General features: G+C 38.7%; 1 protein-coding gene across 1 annotated transcript; it reads right to left on the reverse strand.

The window, feature by feature from the left end:
* Nucleotides 1-3,098: 3,098 nt before the first annotated feature.
* LOC145486438 (serine hydroxymethyltransferase, mitochondrial-like) lies at nucleotides 3,099-17,199 on the reverse strand. The gene is made up of 16 exons (XM_081465109.1): nucleotides 16,936-17,199; nucleotides 15,091-15,270; nucleotides 14,614-14,693; nucleotides 14,230-14,345; nucleotides 13,536-13,620; nucleotides 12,915-12,996; nucleotides 12,295-12,417; nucleotides 11,671-11,739; nucleotides 10,913-10,983; nucleotides 10,372-10,431; nucleotides 9,840-9,945; nucleotides 9,179-9,278; nucleotides 8,708-8,751; nucleotides 7,681-7,792; nucleotides 6,804-6,911; nucleotides 3,099-6,046 (listed from the first exon to the last, which is right to left on the reverse strand). Exons 1-16 carry the CDS (start codon nucleotides 17,119-17,121, stop codon nucleotides 5,916-5,918), a joined length of 1,653 nt encoding a protein of 550 aa, XP_081321235.1. The 5' UTR covers nucleotides 17,122-17,199; the 3' UTR covers nucleotides 3,099-5,915.
* Nucleotides 17,200-17,219: the final 20 nt, after the last annotated feature.

The following is a 17,219-nucleotide window of genomic DNA, read 5'->3' on the forward strand; positions in this document are numbered from 1 at the left end:
TAATTGAATTTACTCCCTTGTGAAAAACAAAAGTGTTAAGTTACCATTTGTAACTAAAGATAACAAACATCTCGTGGGAAAGAGTGGTGACGATTCGTCAGCTCTAATTGAATTTACTCCCTTGTGAAAAACAAGAGTGTCAAATTACCCTTTGTAACGAAAAAAATAAAAATATCTCGTTATATTTGCATGCAACAAGAACAAAACAATCGTCACCTGCACTTACTATTGTAAACGTTAGGACTGTTTCAAATCTAAATTGTCTCGTCTCCTCTAAAACATGTCCTAAGAACGAGAAGCGACGATTCGTGACCTCTAATTGAATTTACTCCTTGTGAAAAACAAAAGTATCAAGTTACCTTTGTAACTGAAAATAAAAATATCTCGTAGCATTTGCATACTACTAACTCACGAACTGTTTCAAACCTCAAGGCTCATCTCGTTCGTAACTAAGATCCTCAGCCTAACCAACAGAAAATGTCGAAGTAAGTCCAATATATGAATACTTCCTCCTCTTTTATAGAAGAATAAATATGGCCGTTCTAAACTGTGCCGGGATCAAATCTTCTCACATACCATTTACCTTTACAACAAGAAATTTGATTGGCTGTTTATAGTACATCCAATCTGATTGGTGTGACATAAATACATCTCTCACTCACTCACTCATCCATTGACCCGTCCATAACATACCCGACGCGCCGACTAAGAGGTATTTTTTTGCCAAAAAAATAACTCAACAAATTAACTTGACATGAGCCTGCGATCCAATCGAAAACAAGTCCTTGGTCAGCGGTCAACTAATAACTCAATGAGTTATAAACTTGAGGCCACGATATGGACACGTGACACTGGTCAGCGGATACCTTGTTTTTGACAGGTGTCAATTGGCCATAACATGGATGTCAAATATTTTCTTATAATGCAATTTTATTTACAGGACGAACACTTACACTACTTACAGTACTAATACTATACTTACATTTACACTTACACTGTACTCGCTCCTTACACTACTTATACTTACACTATTTATACATGCACTAGTCACAATACATATATTACAATACGATCACGCTAATTAAATTACAGTTGGCTTAGTTACAATTACATATCTTATTTCCTACTTACACCACTAAGTTACAATACATAAGAAGAAAATACAAACTATAACAATTTGTTCCTAACACAGCACTATCACTAACAATCCATTTGCAAACCAAGACGCGCAACATGGCGGCCATACTCCAGTTAATACCAAGGCTGTAAAGCAAGTATGGCCGCCATGTTGCGCGTCGTCGACGCCGTCGTCGTTGGGCGCACGCACCCGCCATCCTTGCCGCTAGCCAGGTTGACCATGAAAAAAGATTTGCATGGGTTTCTATTTCTATGCATGCACGAGGTTCTGTTCCTATAGTTAAGGTGCTCCGCTTGGCGGCCTTTCGGGCCTCCAGAGCTGTCTATAGAGCGGTTTTCCATTGAGTATCGTAAAAACAAAACCGAAGTAATCGCTCTAGCCAATCACAAAGGCCATTAACATTACAGTGAGCCTATCAAAACTCGAAGTAATTACATGTAGCTGACGCAAAGCGCGGGAAAACGTGTGCGAACGAATCATGATTGGTTCTGGTTTTAATTCTGATTGAATGAAGTGAGTGAAGTGGCTCGAGTTTTTTAAGCCAATCATGTAACATAGTTGATGCACAACCAATTACTTTTCGACACTCAAATGGAATTTTAAATGCTATATTGCAGTAAGTCCAGTAATATGATGATTCTAATAAGGAGCCCCGAACAAATGCCATGCCTCCGAAAAACGCCCTAGCTTCTTTTTATATGCGCCCAAAACACTAAATGGAATCACCACAGTAGTCAGGTAGACCTTACGTGGACCTTAGTGTTTTTTATTACTACTGTAGTTACGTTGGAAAAAAGGCGAAGAGATGATAACTGAACTAAAGCTACTTTCTTTCCAGGTTTTTGATTCACGTGGTCGTTTCTTGTTCAATTTCGGCCGCAAGGGTAGTCAGGACGGGGAATTAATGCGACCCACAGGGGTAGCCGTGGGGCACGATGGAAATATCATAGTCGCTGATAGAGACAATCATCGTATTCAAGTCTTCTCTAGCGAGGGGCGTTTTATTACAAAGTTTGGTACCAAGGGGGATGGAGACGGGCAACTAAATGATCCACATGGCCTCGCATTGACGCCAGAGGGAAATATAATTGTCGCAGACTTTCGTAATAATCGTGTTCAATTGTTCGGGCAACCGGCGTAAAAAGTTAACCTTTGCAACGTTCATTTCCTGCTAGAAGTTCCACACACCGGAGAAAATTAGTCACCAGGCCAATGGAGAAAAAAGACAGTATCGTATATTGCCTTGTTTGGAATATGCATCATCATTGGCTCGCTCTCGGCACCGCCATTGGTTGGCCATGGGCACGTGTTCCAAATGTTTTACCATTTCATTCCTTTAGTAGTTTACTTCCGGACCGTTGAGATCTGGTGTCGATATTGAATTTAACTGGTTTATTACAGTCCCTCAACAGCAGGTGTATACAATGTTAAACTATGAAAATAGTGTCGCTTATTAATTTCGTGGGCCCATCGGTACTGCTTCTCTCCCTCGCTGATTTTAATTGCGTTACCTCTCTTAGTATCATTCTAGAGTTTGCAACTGCGCTTGAAGGCGAAAGATGATCTCAATTCACACGTTTCCACATAGCCAGAGAAAAACAGGCGAAGTTGCGCGACCCTCGGCTTTCCATTCACGTGTGGGACGGCTTTCCATCCACGTGTGGGAGAGTCTTCCCATTGGTTGTTTCTTGGCGCGAAAAATCACAGCGAATCAGATGCATTAGATTTTTTCCTTAAGGCATTTTTTGGTTCAAATTTCAGCTGCCTCTTTCGCAGTGGACCAAAGAAGCGCGTGTCCGCGCATGTCTTAATACGCGGCCGGTTTTCTCCCTCATTTCCACAGTACTTTTTAAAACTTTATTGTATATAATATGCAATTTAATTTCATCTTTTTCCTTTCTTTATTCTTATCTATTAATAGTTACAATAGTCTAGTTTACGTATTAGGTTCTTGTGAGTTCATAATTATTTTCCTTGATCATTTACATTTTTTCATTATTTTCATTAATTGGACTCTTCTGCAAACCACTTTGTAATTTAGATTTCCTCATTAAAGATTAACGCATTTAAATTTCTAAAATTTAAATTGTACACTTATTATTATTTCAAGTTACTTTTATTGCCTCAGAATTCATATATTTTGTATTATTTTTTAGCCTTTGGCATACTTTTATGAGGGTTAGTGTAGTGTAAAAAAACAACAATTTTATTTCAATCAATTCTTTGAACATTATCTTTTTTAGCATTTCTTTGTTTACTCATCACCGTTTGGAATATCGAAATGACGTTTGGATTTTAACTGCTCATCCAACACGCCCTTTCGTTGAGTTAATTCCCCGATTGAAAGTAATTTTGCTTAAATTTGCATTAATTATTTTTTGCTGTTTGTAAGAGGATATTTTTATTTCATATTTCGTTATCAAGAATTTCCTGAACTTTAGAGGAATAGAAACTTACTTTTTAAAAATTACTAAAATTAGCTATTAGTATCAATAATGACGCTGGGCGATGTTAATTCAACATCAAGCCAAATGACCGTTTGTAAATCACGCCTACGGCACAATCACCCGATTGGCGACTTTTTAGTTTTACGAGAGTACAATTGTAGTTGGAATTTTTTTCTAATATCTTTTCTGAACGCTTTCCTAGCGGAAACAACAACTGAACCCGTTTTAGTTCAATTTTAAAACTGATTCAATTCAAGTTTTATTATCTTTTAAAATCCTACTGTTAGAACAACCTCATATCTTGTTGAAAACTTCCTGTGACTGGAATAGCAATGACAATTATAACACGTAATCTGAAAGCGCCGCTTTGTTTCCGAGGTTAGGTCTATCGTCCACACTTACCCGTCACGAAAACGGAACTTTTCGAAAACGCCCTTCAAACCGGAGAGATTTCAAAACGCTGGCTTTGAGTTTAAGTATGGACGGAAAACATTTTGAAAACGGATCTTTTCGAAAACGATGACGTCACGATAACCACGTGATTTCCCTGCCCGAGTCACGACCGTTGCTTGTTGCGTTGTGAAATTTCTCGGGCGTAGTGTGGACCGGGAAAATATTTGTGAAAACGCCGTTTTCAAATTTCTCCGGCGTAGTGTTTACAGGGCCTAAGCAGTGACGAAGCATGGTGCTTTCTGACCTTCCTTTCACTGAACTGATTTGATTTTATGTCAAACCGCTAGAAACATTGTGAAGTAATAGCCTTGAAATTACAAGAAGTAAAGTTTCATCAAAGCTTTTGAGAGAGAACAATTTATAATTAACCATTTCCAAATTCCGCACAAATTCTAATATATTGTGTTTGTACTGCAAAGTAAAAAAAATGTAATTTGAAAAGTAAATTCGTTTGCTTTTCAGCTATTTGATGTCTTTACAAATTAAGACTTTGATAAATACACCTGTATCATAATTTAGGTAGAACAATGCTTAGTCAATAAACAGAAATGCGAAGTAAAGCGTTGCCTTTTAGCTAGATCCTACTTCTAAAGCTCTGGCCAATATTTCAACGCAGAATATCGCAAAATTGTTGGGCGCCACATGTTGAACGCGTTTGGCCACCCTACTGCGACGCGTAGCGACATTTGCTACATATTGGGTGTTGCAAATCGAACTAGTGCGCATGCCCTGGCGTAACATTGTTGCACGAACCTGGCCAAATGAGTACAACATCATGCAACATCCACAACTGATGAATGAAAATTTGACCATTTTCAAACTTGAGCCAACATCACTCAACACGTCGCAACAGGGTGGTGAAACACGCGCAACATGTTGCGCCCAACAACGTTGCGATATGTTGCGTTGAAATGTTTGAAGTACTCCCCTGTTAATATGATGGGTGTGGTCGTCGTTCCTACTAGTCTGTCCACGCACAGACCCTCTATTATGTCGTAAGTTCGTCGAGATCGCAATGAGTCGAAAACTGTTTGATCACTTACTCAACACAAACAGCTTATTCAATTTTTATTTGTCAGAATTTATACCAGTCATACATTTAATGACTTAACTTACGTTTCTGTTCGATTGTCCTGAATGGGTCTCTTTTGGCAGTTACTCTTTCTCGGGTTGTTCCATGGATGTATTTTGGTACAACATTGTAAGTTGTGTGGTATTACCAAAAGTTACCACTTCGCAGACGGACAAGAATTGTCGATGTGATTACCTATCAATACCGGACCTAACGCAGCTCGTATCGTGCTCTTGTCGTAATCCTACGCTTTCCAAACTGTTTAGAAGCAGCCTGCGTAGCAAGCGTTCCGGTACGAGCAAAGAGATTCTGGCCTGTTGGTCGCGCGAAAATTGTGGAAAAAAGTCGACAGAGACGGGGGTACGGAATGCGAAAAAGAGCCTTATCCTCTGTACGGGAATGCTTACTACGCGGGCTGTGTTAGCAGTTGCTTACGAGATGTTTTACTGCTGTAAAAGCGGATAAAAAAGTCAGGTTCAAGATGACTAAAAACACGATAATCGCGTAACACCAGCATTTACATAGCGCTTAACAGTAAATTGATAAAATTTTCACTCTTTGTCAATACAGTACCTTTCAATTCAATTTCAACAAGTTAAAGGGCAGCAAGACGGTTTTTATTGCAACCATTACCTTTGATCATTTATATTAGTATTGTCTCTGTTTCATTCATGACTATTTTAAAACTTTTCAACTCCCGAAAGATCAACAGCTCACTTCTCCATAAAATCAGTGGCGTGACGCACGTGACAGGAAGAGGGGTAGAGCTAAACAGGTAAATTTCATATTCTCATTTTCATGTCATTCAGTGATTGTCAAATCCAGGCATTGGGAAACTTCTGGCAAAGCTCTCCACCTCTCCCCTGAGAGTATCAATCTTTGCTTTGATTTCTGTGTTGGAATCAATGTGCGAGAGGAAGTCCTTCATAACGTCACCTTGAAGGAGGAAGCGAGAAACGAAAAAACAAAACAGTAAATAAAAGCATTTCTCAGCTGTTATTAGAAGTCGCAACAGAATAGTTATAAGCTTCAAAGATATGGACACAAATTGAAGTTGATTTCAAAGCATTGCAGACATCATCGATGTCTCCTTAATCATAATTCAACTGTTTTGTCACTAGTTTGTGGTCTTCGGTCAAATTTGAAATGGCTGCCACCATAATGTGAAACACCACCATTGTTTAACAATCAAATTATTTCAATTGATTTAATTTCTAAACTAATTACACCGGTCTGTAAACCTAACATACTGGGCAAACGATTGTACAGGTCACCTATAACTGCAAGGGGAAATACACAATTGTGTTTCAGTTTTTTAGACATCTGTGCCCTAAGACTAAGTCAAAGAATGAATATAAGATATGTCTGTGAGACAGAGATTGAGTCGAGAAAGCGACAGGCTTCCCCAATCCTCCGTAGGAAAAAAGATGGCGACTGGTACATTTACCGATAGTTCTTAGTGTACTTAAACCTAAACAACGTTCATAAAAACGTTCAGAAACGTTATAAAATCTTCAAACCTAGGCTACTTAATATCCTTAGTGCAGGGACAAATATTGTAATTATAAAGCTTTCTTTGTGCCTTTTGGGCTGTGTTAGCTTCGCGAGGCATTGTGGTAAAATGTACAGCCGCCATCTTTTTTCTTACGGTGGATTGGTACCGTCCTCTCACAACAGACCTGTACTTTGTTACCTGTTGCGCTTTGCGCCTCTAAAGCAATCTTTACTCCTCTGTCAAGGTACTCCACAACTTTAACAAAGTCAGCTTCTTTAAAATTGCGAGATGTTAAGGCGGGTGCTCCTACAAAACAAAGGAATGAGTGATCAACTCTTAACTTCCCCTCACAGTATCACTGCATTGTAAGGCAGACAAGTGATGAAAATAAAGAAAATCATCAGCTTATGATGTTGTCTTGATATAGCACTAAATTCTCAGAACCACAAATAAAAGAACTTACAGCAATGAATAGGGAGAGTTGCTACTTTGACATATTTAATTTGTTCACGACCAGAAGCATTTGCAACTGTAATATCACTAGCAAAGTCGCGCTATCAAACTTAGGCTCAGTCCACACTACGCCGGAAGAATCTAAAAACGCAACAATCACTGGTCATTTTGGATTTGCGTTTGAGTAAAACTCGGACAGAGAAATCACACGATTATCGTGACGCCACTGTTTTCGAAAAGCTCCGTTTTCAAAATGTTTTCCGTCCACACAAAGACGAAAAGCCAGCGTTTTCAAATTCCTCCGGTTTGAAGAGCGTTTGAAGGCCTAACTGTAGAAATAAAGCTGCGTTTTCTAATTTCTCCGGGGAAGTGACGGGGCCTCAGTACACGTTAATGTGCATAATCTAATGATGGACGCTCATGGTTTGAGGAAAGTTAACTTTGTTTCTCGAGAGAAATTTATTTCCATTGGCAATGTTATAAAACATTTCAGAGCACGGTAAGAATTTTGAATTGCTAAGTACAGATATGTTTCTGAAGTGCTAACAAATTTGCACCGTGTTCAACGCCGCAGTCTTTCAGCACCAGACATGAAAAAAATACCGGATAACATTTCACACACCCAGTCTGAGTCCTCCGGGTTTTAAAGCACTCTTATCTCCTGGACACGTGTTCTTGTTTGCAGTTATTGACGCCATTTCTAGAACCTTCTCTACACGGGCTCCGTCAATTCCCTGAGAAATAAAAAGTGACACTGCTTTGAACAAAAAGTTCCCGTTCACAAAGGCGTGGCAAGTACTGCTGGTAAGGCACATACAGTTCACCTACTGTTAAAATTAATACTGCAAGGAAACAGCAGGGTGACTCTATGAGCGGCCTACGATGGATTATATGCCCAAAGGTATGGCCTGGTCACTGTAATCTATGACACTATGGATAAAAGTTGTTTTTGTTTAATGTAATGCAAAGATACAAACACATTGACTTGCTTAGCAATCAATATGTCACTTTACTTGTTTCAAGCACCCAAGCAAGCGCTCTTGGCAGCTCAAGAGAGAGCGCTTGTTCGCAATTTACCCAAATTGACAAACAACTACAATCTTGAAACAGTACCGATTAATTGCCTAGTTATCGTTTCCCTTGGCATTTGCTTTCTACCTTTACCAGTAAAAACTACTTGCAACGTTTTCTCGAGGAATGTTCATCAGCATATCACAGAGGCAAGATTTAGACCCCCAATTGCCAACCCACAATAATGGAGAAATAATGAACCTCTGGGGGGAACTCCCACATGAAAACGACGGGGGTGCTTGTCGGAAATTTTAAAAAGAAGCCCTAAGAGGTACAAAGATCCTCTTTTGTGGGCAAGGCTTGAAATGTTTTTCACCCCTAAGAGGAACCAATTCTAAAACAACACATAAACTGACACTGACTTTTCTCAGCACAACGCCCTAAAAGGTACCGTGAAAGCTCCCACTATCAACCTTTTGAGGCACAATGCCCTAAGAGGTAGCAAAGCCACTTTTTCAACCCTTAAAAATATGACAAGTACAACTGTCCTTTTTTACATAGGAGTTTCCACCCCACCCCACCCCCCCCCCCCTCCAAGAACGAACCGTGCTTGAAGGATTGTGTTTTTTCCAGCTCACCTTTGGTCTCAAGTCAAGGAGAACAAGATGATTGTCTGTTCCACCTGTCAAGCAAACAACAGCAAAATATTTAATTAAAAACCAATAAAGAAGTCAAGACTAGGTATTATAGTGCCATAAAAAGAACAGGAATTTGAGAGCACAAGAGAAATGTCAAATTACTGGAGTGTTTTATGACAGCCTACAGGTCTGTCATTAAGTTTGATTCACATGTAGCCTTGATCTTCACAAAATGGGTGAACTGTATCAACTACTGGCAAGTTCACCCGTAACATTAAAGGGCCCATCAAAAATACCCAACCATAGCAGCTGTTACGGATTACTGCTCCCTTATTGAGAGCCCTGGCCTAATACATGGTTTACGCTTCTTTATGCAGATTTAAAATCTAATCTATACCAGTGATGAACATCTTACTGTTTAATTTATACATTTATTCATTACCCCAAAATATTAAGGTTGCTAATCCTTACCAGACACTATAGAATATCCTGAATCTGACAAAGCTTTTGCCATGGACTTGGCATTCTTTAATACCTGAAGCTGGTATTCCTTAAACATTGGGCTTTGTGCCTGAAACATTAATTGCTAAATATTACCTCTACCATCATACTGTAACTTATTCTTAAAATCTGAGCTCTAGATAAATATAATAATGCAAAACAGTATTAACCTTGCACTGCAAATTATGTTCAACGCTGGCCTTGCAAAAAGTTCCTTGCTGTAAAATCATTGTACTTAGCACAAAAATACCACTATGTATTATTGTAGACCCTTTGTCAAAATGTTAGTAAAGAGCTATTATATATTAGTTGAGTTTTTTAAATTGTACAAGTAAAACTGAAGGATGACGTTGATACGCAACGAATGTTTTGTTTGTATGTGGTAGATCGGTGCTCAGTCTGTATTTTTCATGTCTTTTTCTGTATTTTCCTTCCTTTGTTATTGCTTCGCTTTGAACTTGTAATCAAATTTGTAAACTGATGTTTTAAACCTCTCTGTAACCAGCAGCCATACTATAGCAAACTATCTGTTCTTTCTCGTTATGTGTCTTAGCCAATCAAAGTGAATGGTTAATGCAAAGGGCCTAACAATCTAGGATAACCAACTGATTGAAAATCAAGTGCTACTCACCTGTTTGAGCGCCACACCTACGCCTGCAATAGAATGGTTGTGTGGTCCTCCTTGGAGTGACGGAAACACTGCAAAGTCAATGTTCTTGTCAAAATCATACTTGATCTCTGGAAGAAGGTCAAGGATTAAATCACTTTGCACTGAAGACCTCTCTTACTGTGTAACAATGTATCCTGGCAGTGATTATCAATAAAGCTAAACAAAGCTAAACATTTTCAGTGACTGCCTTAACGTTTTGGATGAAAATGGAGGAGTTAGGATGTGGTTTGGTATAAAGTGGCAGTTTGGCAGAGAAGATGGAAAGAAATTTGCATGCAGAGTACTTTTGACTGCTGTGGACACTATGAGGGCAAAGTGTCTTTCCTAAAAACATAACACAAAAAAACCTGAGGGCTGCAACTCAAACCTCTTCAGCATCATCCCATGCACTGAAGGTTAGGCCACTGAATGACGGTGACAGTGGAACCAAATGTGTTACTATGAGCACTGTTACTTGGTACAATATTTTGTTTAATCAGCAAATTAAAGGATATCTTTTCCTGTTTTCTTGTTAATTCCTTTGACACCAACACGGTAGAAAATTAAGCCAGCCCTGCAAGAGAACAGAATCAGAACAAATGAAATCTCACAAAAAAGTGTGTTGATATGTGACCAAGTGATCCAGTGTACTTTAAATGACTTTTAGCATAACATTTATTCAAATTGACCATTTACATTCCAGTTAAAATTCCTGGACTGCAGTTTTGCAGGACAAAAGAATACATGGCCTTATCACCAACTAGAATTGTTGAACTGTTGCATAGGCAAAAGTTTCAGTCCTGACAAAATGTACCAAAAACAGCCTATTTTGTCGCCTAAAACAAATTATTTGCTGCCTACTTCACACTGGAGTTTTATAATCCTGGCTAATCCTGCCTATTACTTCTGTTATCATGCCTGTTACTACAAAACATTTTCACAGCTGGACTGTATTTCTCCTAAGTACTAATGACAATAATGGAACTTGTAACTTTATGCATAAGAAAAGTATGAAGACCACAAACTTAAGGATAATTAATGAATATTGTCAGTACCTAACTGCTCTGAGAGTCTTATGAGTTGTTGTTGTAACCACATGGGAGTGGTCAAAAGGGCTAGGGATAACCTGTGCAGAAACAAAATAAAGACAATCAGGCAAATTGAGTCAAGTGCTGAGGCACAAAGTCATGGATCCTTCATCTGTCATGTTGGAACTAATCGGAGGCACATCTAGAGCTGCTCCAAAATGATCACAGATTGACCCTCTTACTAGGCTCAAAAAAACAGAAAGTTGGAGAGGAGGGTGGTGCTGGAGTGAAAGTTGATGTTTCTGTCTTCAATGCGGAAAAGAGGGACAAAACACTTTATACCTTTAAGCTTTCTATTTTTCACAATTTTATGAGAATCCTCTCCCTTCCCCACAACCCCCCTATATCTACCATGGTGTTTCATAATATGGATTATTATCCAACTGCAGCAAATATGATCCAAATAACAATCCAAATATATAGCGATATTGTACAGTTATTTGTACAGTAGAAAACCTGTTTGCTGTGCAGGTTGGCGCTTGCATGCGAAGCTGTCACACTCTACCCCTTTCATTGATAAATTTATTGACTACAACAGCTGGATAATAAATCTCTTACTAGGTGTTTTGGTATGTAGTATCGCTTTATATTTTTACTTGTTGTTTGTATTTTGACCCGCCCTACAGGCTTGTCAAAATACGGCACAACTCGCAAAAAAAAAAAAGAGAAAAGAAAAAAATGATACTACACACCAAAACATCTAATAAGATATATTGCCTGCTTACCTGAGCAGCTACAAGACCACTTATATGTGCCATATCTGCCAGTAAAACAGCTTTATGCTCATCAGCAATCTGAAATACAAAAGAACTCAACCATTACCAACAGAGCATTTAATTATTAACAAATAGCCCAATTTCGATATATTAAAATTCAGCCTAGCACAATAGACCTCAGCATGGGGCTCTGGGGAATAACTACAGAGTTTGTGGGGTTTATTCCCCAGAGGTCTATTGTTTTAGGCTGAATTTTAATATATCGAAATTGGTCTATTAACAACACAACTTGTAAAGACTGTCATATATGTATTTGCCAAGTCAGTGACTTTAACTAGTAACAGAGGGTCAATCAACTATTACACATAACTTTGCACAACTTTAAAGTCTCAAGGATTACAAGTTAAACAAAGGGTGTGTATGATCTGAAGAACAGTGTGTACCAGACAAACTTGCTAATTCTGTTTCCCACTTAAGTCTGACGCCTCTTGGCCTAAAACTATTTCTTCAAAAAAATTCACAAAGATTTCTCAGATTTCAATTAAACACATGTACCTACAAACTGTAAAGCAAGGTATAGATTGATCAATATTAATCTGAACAGTTGAAAGATGTCCAAAGCAAGACAAGTACCTTTCTCATTCGCTCATATTCATAAAGCCTTGAGTAAGCACTAGCCCCAGCAATGATCATTTTAGGGCGGAAAAGACGAGCAGTTTCTTCTAATTTGTCATAGTCAATCAAGCCTGTCTCCTCCTAAAAACACATTCAAACAAATTGTTAATAAATTTCTTATTGACAATCACGAGTACACAACATGCAGGCTTTCTTAATGTCTACAAGCACCAACATGGGATTATTTATTAAAATTTGTCTTGCGGTGGGTGCAAATAATGCACCAAACCAACCAAGTGCTAATTCATGGACCTTGTCCTACAAATACCTATAGTACTACTAACTGCTACAGCTGCTGCTACTACTACAGTACTGCTCCTCCTGCTGCTGCTATTGTTACTGCTACACATTCAGAGGTGGATTCAGGGGAGGGGCCCAGGGAGCCTGGGACCCCCTATATTGGGTAAAAAAAATCGCAGAAGGAAGAAAAACCAGCAGGGCAAGCAACCCCCCACCCGCCCCCACCTTAGCTCGAGGTCTGGATCTGCCACTGACATTCCCACCATTTTTCCCATGTAGAGAAATAGGAATTGATGATTGATGATTTCCACATCATTTTATTGCTGAAGGCTACTTACATTCAGTCTGTATGGCATTGACTCAAAATATATTGATGTTGCAGAGATCCTCTTGGTGTCAGTCATAAAGCCATGGGTTAAACTGGAATAAGAGATCAGACAAATAGCAGTGTCTCGTGAGTGTCCAGTTAAATTTATCTGTTGAGTCTACCTGTTGAGGCTTTGGAATTTAACAGGTCAAATGGCACACCAATGGCATGACTTTAAATTCTAGATTCTACTTTGAAGAGACAAGTATTGCTTCTCGCACTGGAAAAGATTTTAGTTCATCAACTAAAATTATTGTTATAACCCAGTATCAAATACATTTGTCAGATTGCACCAACATTTATGTATCCATTTCTTGACCTGGACATAAGAGAGAGGTGTCTTGTCCAAGAACAAAAGGCACTTGAGAGCCATACCAGGGTTGAAACTGGACTATTTAATCCAGAGTACAACACAAGGGACACAAGGCCATCACACCCCCTTTTCAGAGCTAACGTTAAAAACAAATATTCATAGCAATCAGTAAGCTGAGTTTAAAACTTGAAATTGTTTGAGCCTGGAACTGATTGAATAACTACAGACTGAGATATATGCCATGAGTGTACAAATGATTAAGGTTTATGCAAAACTTACTGTCCCCCATGGGGCAGGTCAAGCCCCATTATTCTGTCATGTGGCTTCAACAGGCCAGTATAGGCAGCAAAGTTAGCAGGAGACCCTAAGGTACAAGCAAATTGAATCTAAACACATGCATTCTACTTTGAAACTGGGCACTGGATACTGTATGTCACGGCTTGAAAAAAAACTTGAATTCCAGGTTGCCCTTGGGACAAGTATCTCTCAAATTTTGCTTGCCCTGGGCTAGTCTTAGTTGGCTCTTTTAATGATTTAGTTGGCAGACAGCTTGCCTGATCTGTTGCCCAGCAGGCAAGTGACAATGAAAGGTTACTTGCCCAGCAGGAAAATCTTCTTGTCCTGGACAACCAGAAGGCACTTTTTTCGAACCCTGTATGTATGAATCAGTTATAAGAATGACCTTTTTCAGAGACACCCAAGAATGAACTGATACCAAAGGCGCAGCCTCAATTATTTTGAGGTTTTGGTGCAACCTGGTCATTAATTTTTGGATTGAATTTTGAACCAAGGAAAAACAAAATTGTCAGAAGATGGTGCATCTATTTACACAGGCTACACATTAATTAAAATTAAAGACATATTACATTAAACATTTTTTAGGACACCACTAAACTTGAACGTGCACTAACGGACACCTCTCTACAATGGCTATTTTCCTCTGTCCGTTGCAGAGTGGTTCAACTGTATATACCTGAGTATGGTTGTACGTTTACACCCCACTCATTTGGATCAAGGTGAAAGGCCTCCAGTGCTCTCTTCTGAACAAGTCGTTCAATTTTATCAATAATTTGTGTCCCTCCATAGTATCTGTCAATGGCACAAAGAAAAGAAAGATAAATTAAACCAAGTGGAAATGAGTTTCTCAAACAGATCGAAACAAAAGGAAAGAAGATACCAGAAATAGAAAATGTAATCAATATACAACTTTAATCAGTGAAGATCCTGGTATCCTACCTTTTGCAATCAATAATAATTTTGTTAGAAAAATATTGATATTTTCCAGTGAAAGAACAAACTGCGCTTGTTATATATTGTTCAAAAAATTACTCAGTCACATTATTTTTATCATATTTACCTTTGTCCAGGGTACCCTTCAGAATACTTGTTATTCAAACAAGATCCCATGGCTTCCAAGGCAGCTCTACTGCAGAAATTCTGAGCCAGAAAGGTAAAAAGGACATTATTTAAACAAAAACAAGATACTCAATTGCCAGTTGTGATTATATCACAATTTTTTAATACCTTCACACAAAAAAATTCAAGTAGACAGGTTAAGAGAATGAATGATTTAATCACTGAATCTCCATATAAAGAAAACATTAATTTTGTTTAATGGAACGTTTCCAGCAGGACAACAAGTTCTGGTTCTCACAGGCAGGCAAAACATTTTGAACTGAACTTATTTATAGGGAAAACTTTCCCTACATTGTCAATTCAAACCAGGCAGGAAAAATCATCTTCACAGCCTGTCAATTTGCCTGGATCCTGGCCCTTAAAGAAATCACTGTATCATGCACATCTGACATTAGCTGCATTATCTTGACGATCATACCTCAGATGCTATGAGTTCCAGTCCCCTAACTTGTCGGTCTTTTTCCTGTTTGATCAAGTCATTCATTTCGGGGTCATCATCTTCTAGTGTCTCCTGGCCTGTCCAAATAGTGGCCCTTACTGCAGAGGATCGGTAAAGTGACTGTAGGGTTGTGTTGCCCAAGAGAGTGTCCCAGCAAGGCTATAAACAAATATGAGAATCACGTTCTTAAATTAGTGCTTCAAGGACTTGTTTTTCAGTATTTTCCCTTTACAAAAGGTTGTGTCTTGAGTTTGAAGTGACAAGCAGTAATTGACATTCCAACTGGATGGTATGCTAATCCATCATAGACCGTTCTATATTCTCTTTACTTTACAAGGACTGCCCTGTGATCATTGTAATATGCATTGGGTGGCAGGGATGGTGCAATGGTGAGAGCACTCACCTTCCACCAGTGTTGCTCAGATTTTTATCTCCAGCTTACTGTTATAAGTTGATTGATTCTGGTGTTGGTTCTTATCCGTGTTCGAAGGGTTTTTCTCTGGGTTTTCAAGTTACCATCCCACCATGAAAACTAACACTTCTAAATTTCAATTTGATCTGGAAAAAGTGGACAAAGAGCCTTATTTATTACTAAAGAAAAAGCTGAGTGATGCTTATAGTATTGCTTACAAACCAGTTTCATTTGATCATTACGCTTGTTACAGTCAGTAAAAAAATAGCCTCAAAAGAGGACCTGGATCAAACAAGGATGCAGTGTTTCCTGGTATATTTATCATGCATGAAGCAGTGATCTCTCTAATCTCTCAGTCTGGAGAGCAGTTTCTATAAGAACACTGCAACAGAACTAAAGCAAATCTCAGGGAAAGCTGCAATTACATGTACAGTTGCCGTAGAGTTGTTCCCATGTTAACATAAAGGTTGCTGTCTGATAATAGTCAATTTTCTACATCACACGACACTAACTGTTTCTGTCACATGGTAGCGTGATGCTTAGGTACAGATTGCATAGGCAATAGGTCATGTACTGATTTAAGGGTAACAAAGAATAATTTATTATAAGCTAAATTTTAAGGCTATGGAATACAATAAGGTTTTAGCAACTCAAGAATATAACCGCAGTATTGTTGTAATTAAATTTCATGGAATGTATAAGCCACTGATGTAAGAGCTTTAATTCAAAATGGAATAAGTGTTGAGAGTGTAACCTTGTAAAATAGATTGGAAGAGAAATAAATGCATCCATTGAAAGATTCAGTCCTTTGATTGTGGACCAGCACCAGGAGATATCCCTGAACAGTTGCTGAACGTTTTTCAGCGATCCTATAGCAATCACAGCGATTGCAGCGGTCATATGGAAACCAGGCCTCAATTGTCTTCCTCAATAAAGCAAGACAAGTCCCTCAGTGGGAACATGCTCAAGTACAAACACTGGATGCACTTCCCATCCAGAATTCCCCCTCCCCCTCTCCCTTTATCAGAATCAAGTAATAGATCATTTATATCTTGCCCAAAAAGCTTTATTCAAGAAGTTATTAATATCTAAAAGAGACTGTTCACAAAAACATTTATTAATGGTGCTTATGTATATTTGTTGTTGTTGCAATTGTTGAAACTACTTCACCTTAAAAGGTTAAATTTACAATGCATCATTGTCCCTTCATGGGGAGAGATCACACAATATTTATTACTTCACAAAGTCAATCAATATAGGTGAAAATGACGATTGTCCCCCACCCCCCCCCCCCCACCAAAGTAAACAATTCCGAAAGAAAACCATCTCAACGTGTTTTTCTCCGATAGCGCAATGAGCGGAAAACTACGTTACATGCAATTAACTTACATAACCAGGTTGAATCTACTCACCTTAAGAACTCCAAGTTTACGTGAAAGAGAAAACATCTCCGACGTCTGTTTGTGGTGATGGAATGAATAACAGGTAAATAAATAAAACGCGAAGTGCGAATGGATATTTAGGAGCAAAAGGAAGATATCTAAATCTGTCTGCCGTGACAACAAAAGGACGGCTGTGCAAATGGTCAGCGGTAACATTATTGGAGCGCGAAATTAACCCCCTCCCCCACCCCCATCGCTCCAACAAATCTTTTCCACCCCAATCTCTTACTTCTCCCCCGGTCTTCACTGCCGTG

This window comes from Orbicella franksi, chromosome 5 (assembly GCF_964199315.1).
Source record: "Orbicella franksi chromosome 5, jaOrbFran1.1, whole genome shotgun sequence".
Classification (NCBI taxonomy): Eukaryota; Metazoa; Cnidaria; class Anthozoa; order Scleractinia; family Merulinidae; genus Orbicella; species Orbicella franksi.